The sequence below is a fragment of the Papaver somniferum genome, chromosome 2 (genome assembly GCF_003573695.1).
Source record: "Papaver somniferum cultivar HN1 chromosome 2, ASM357369v1, whole genome shotgun sequence".
Classification (NCBI taxonomy): domain Eukaryota; kingdom Viridiplantae; phylum Streptophyta; class Magnoliopsida; order Ranunculales; family Papaveraceae; genus Papaver; species Papaver somniferum.
The window spans coordinates 16,773,932-16,776,594 of record NC_039359.1 but is presented as its reverse complement, the minus strand read 5'-3'; the positions used below and the strand labels follow the sequence as shown (position 1 = coordinate 16,776,594).

Here is a 2,663-nt window from a genome sequence, read left to right as displayed (position 1 = left end):
TGGGTATTTGTGATATGGATAGAGGAAGACATTTTGGGTGTTAGGATCGATCATAATTGGCTGGAATCATCGCAATCAAGAAATCAGGAAGCACGTTCAAGAAATGAATATCACACGATCACATCAAATTTAGACGTGTACTCATGTGTTTGGAGAGTGTTGAATCAATTCTACAGCGTGTAAGATCATGTTTGGAGTGTTTATACATCATTTCAACACGTGGAAAGCTAATTAAAGGAAGAAAATATCCAAAAAAATATTTCTATTTAAGCCGAGTAAAGAGAGAATTATCTTGATTTATGGCGTGATTAAATGAGGATGAGGAGTATAAATAGATTTCTGGTATCACAGAGAAGGGTGATCAAGAGTTTGGGGTCGAGCCAGAGCCGAGAGGAGCGAGAAATCGGGACTTGCAGGATTGTTCACCTGCTGCTGCTGAAGAAGAAGGAGGAGCTCAAGAACACGAAGAACGGACGGCCAAAGACCGTCGTTCTTCAACAGTTCCAGCAGCAGTGGAGAAGTGTCGCAGTTTAGCTGTAGTTTTCTGGTATCGTTTTTTTCTGGACGTGTTTTGTGAGTCTCAGAACCACTATTTTATAACTTTTGACTCTTTTAATCATACTTTGAGCATCAAATATATATTTTGAGAACATGATTATTATGATTAGCTAAACCCCAACACTGGGATGATGGAGGAAACCGTTCTTTACGCATATGATAATTATATTAATTCTTTTTTTTTTTTTGACTACTTGCACTTTTTATTAATCGATTTATGATTTTTCTTAATTGGTTGTGATATCGTATGATGATGTATGCTTGGTCGTAGTGCTTTTGATGCGTCATGCTAGTGATATACAATAAATATTCTAAAAATCTACCTTGGCAAGAATGAGAGTCCTTATGATTTGAGCTATAATTGTTTCGAATAAATATATGAATTGTGTGAATGATTAATGGTGGAATCCTGTGTCCTAGTGTCTCTTGATCCTGTGACAAATATTGTGTATATTTTTTTGTTTTAAAAATCTTTTCAAGTCCGAGCAACGAATTCTTATTTACCGCAAAATTAATACTACAACACGCATGTCCCATGCTATTATCAATGACCTACGCGAAAAGGTTCGCCACCTTGAAAAGGAGAACCTCAAAGTCAAGGGCGATTTTTCCTCTTATGAGAATGATGTGGTGGAGCTCCGTAAAAGAAACAAGCAACTTATGGGTATGTACTCCACTCCTTTTCTTTTCTAAACATCAATGCATTATTTTTCGCCTTCTTTAATGACACATGTTTGCAGAAATATATAACTTATCCGATCAAGCCATCAATTATCCTGTGGAAGAGTCTGTCCTCTTAGAGCATCTTAATGCTACTTTAAATAATCATTCAACTGATGGATTGAATGCCCTTAATTTTGAGGAGCTCAAATCAAGATATGAAATCCTTAAGACCGAGGATAAATCCATGTTATCTGTTAATAATAAACTTAAATCCCAACTTCATAAAGCAAAGGAAGAGATTAAGAGTTTGGAGTTAAAAAGGAGTGCAATAATAACCGAAAACGATAATGCGGTTCTTAAGGGTGCTAAAGCTTTAAAGGAATTTCAAGATGCCATACTCCAAGTGCAAATTGAGAGGGATCAAGCTATTAGAAAAGTTAACACCTTGAATGCTCGTGAAAATATTATACGCTCTCGTTTACTCATAGAGCGCGATGATGAATTTGAATGGCTACAAGGGTTATTGATAATCCTAGAGCAGGATTGGCCACGAATGTTAGCTTAGAAAATGATCATGCGAAAGTGTTTAAAGCTATTATTTCTGAAAATGAAGGTTGCTTAAATTCTTCTTTAAATAATTTGTTCTTCAATTTCGTGCCCCTTTCTTGTCTTTTGTTCTAACGTGGCTTTAATCCTTTCTGTCTTCTTTTGTAGTTGTTGAGCAGGAGCATCTTAAACAAATCAACGATCTAAAACTGAAGCTTTCTGCCAGAAATTCCAAGTATCGCAGACTTCAAGAAAAACTGGTGGTTGATGTTTCCAATACTAAAAAGAATGCACTCCGTCTTTGGAACGAACAAGTTAAGAAACAAGTTGATGACATCTGCACTGAATATGATCTTCCTTTTGTAGAATTCGATTTTCCTACTGTTACTCCCAACGAAGAAGGAATAAAACTCTCTAAGAGTGAAGAAGAGTATGAAGAAAGCAACTCAGAAACTGAGGAAGATTTAAGATGAAGTTTGTTAAGAAAAGTGAAGATGTATAACGTGAAAATGACCGCCCGTGTTAATGATCTTTGTCACCCTTCATCTCTTCCTTTGTTTGTAAATCTTAGTTTTTCCTTTCATATACATACTCCCTTTCTTTCTGTATACGCTCCCCTTTGTTTATAAATGCTTTTCTTTTCTGTAAAATTTCTGCGTTCTTTCCTGCACTCAACTGTTAATAAAACAAAACACTATCTCTTCTAATATCATAATAAATTGACTGTAACTAGTAGTAAGATCTTCATAATTCTATCCTATAAGAGCAAATAACATTCTTCTTCTACCTTTGTATTCCCATACTTGCCTCTGTTATTTGTCACTATAAATACGGGTTATGCATACGCGTATTAATAATTAATATACCTTTAACTATTTTGAACGCGGTAAACATTG

General features: G+C 35.3%; 1 protein-coding gene across 1 annotated transcript; it reads left to right on the top strand.

The window, feature by feature from the left end:
- The first annotated feature begins 1,086 nt into the window (after positions 1-1,086).
- LOC113350690 (spindle assembly checkpoint component MAD1-like) lies at positions 1,087-2,240 on the top strand. Its single transcript, XM_026594821.1, has 3 exons — positions 1,087-1,222; positions 1,299-1,676; positions 1,936-2,240. The coding sequence occupies exons 1-3, from the start codon at positions 1,087-1,089 to the stop codon at positions 2,238-2,240; spliced, it is 819 nt and encodes a 272-aa protein (XP_026450606.1).
- Positions 2,241-2,663: the final 423 nt, after the last annotated feature.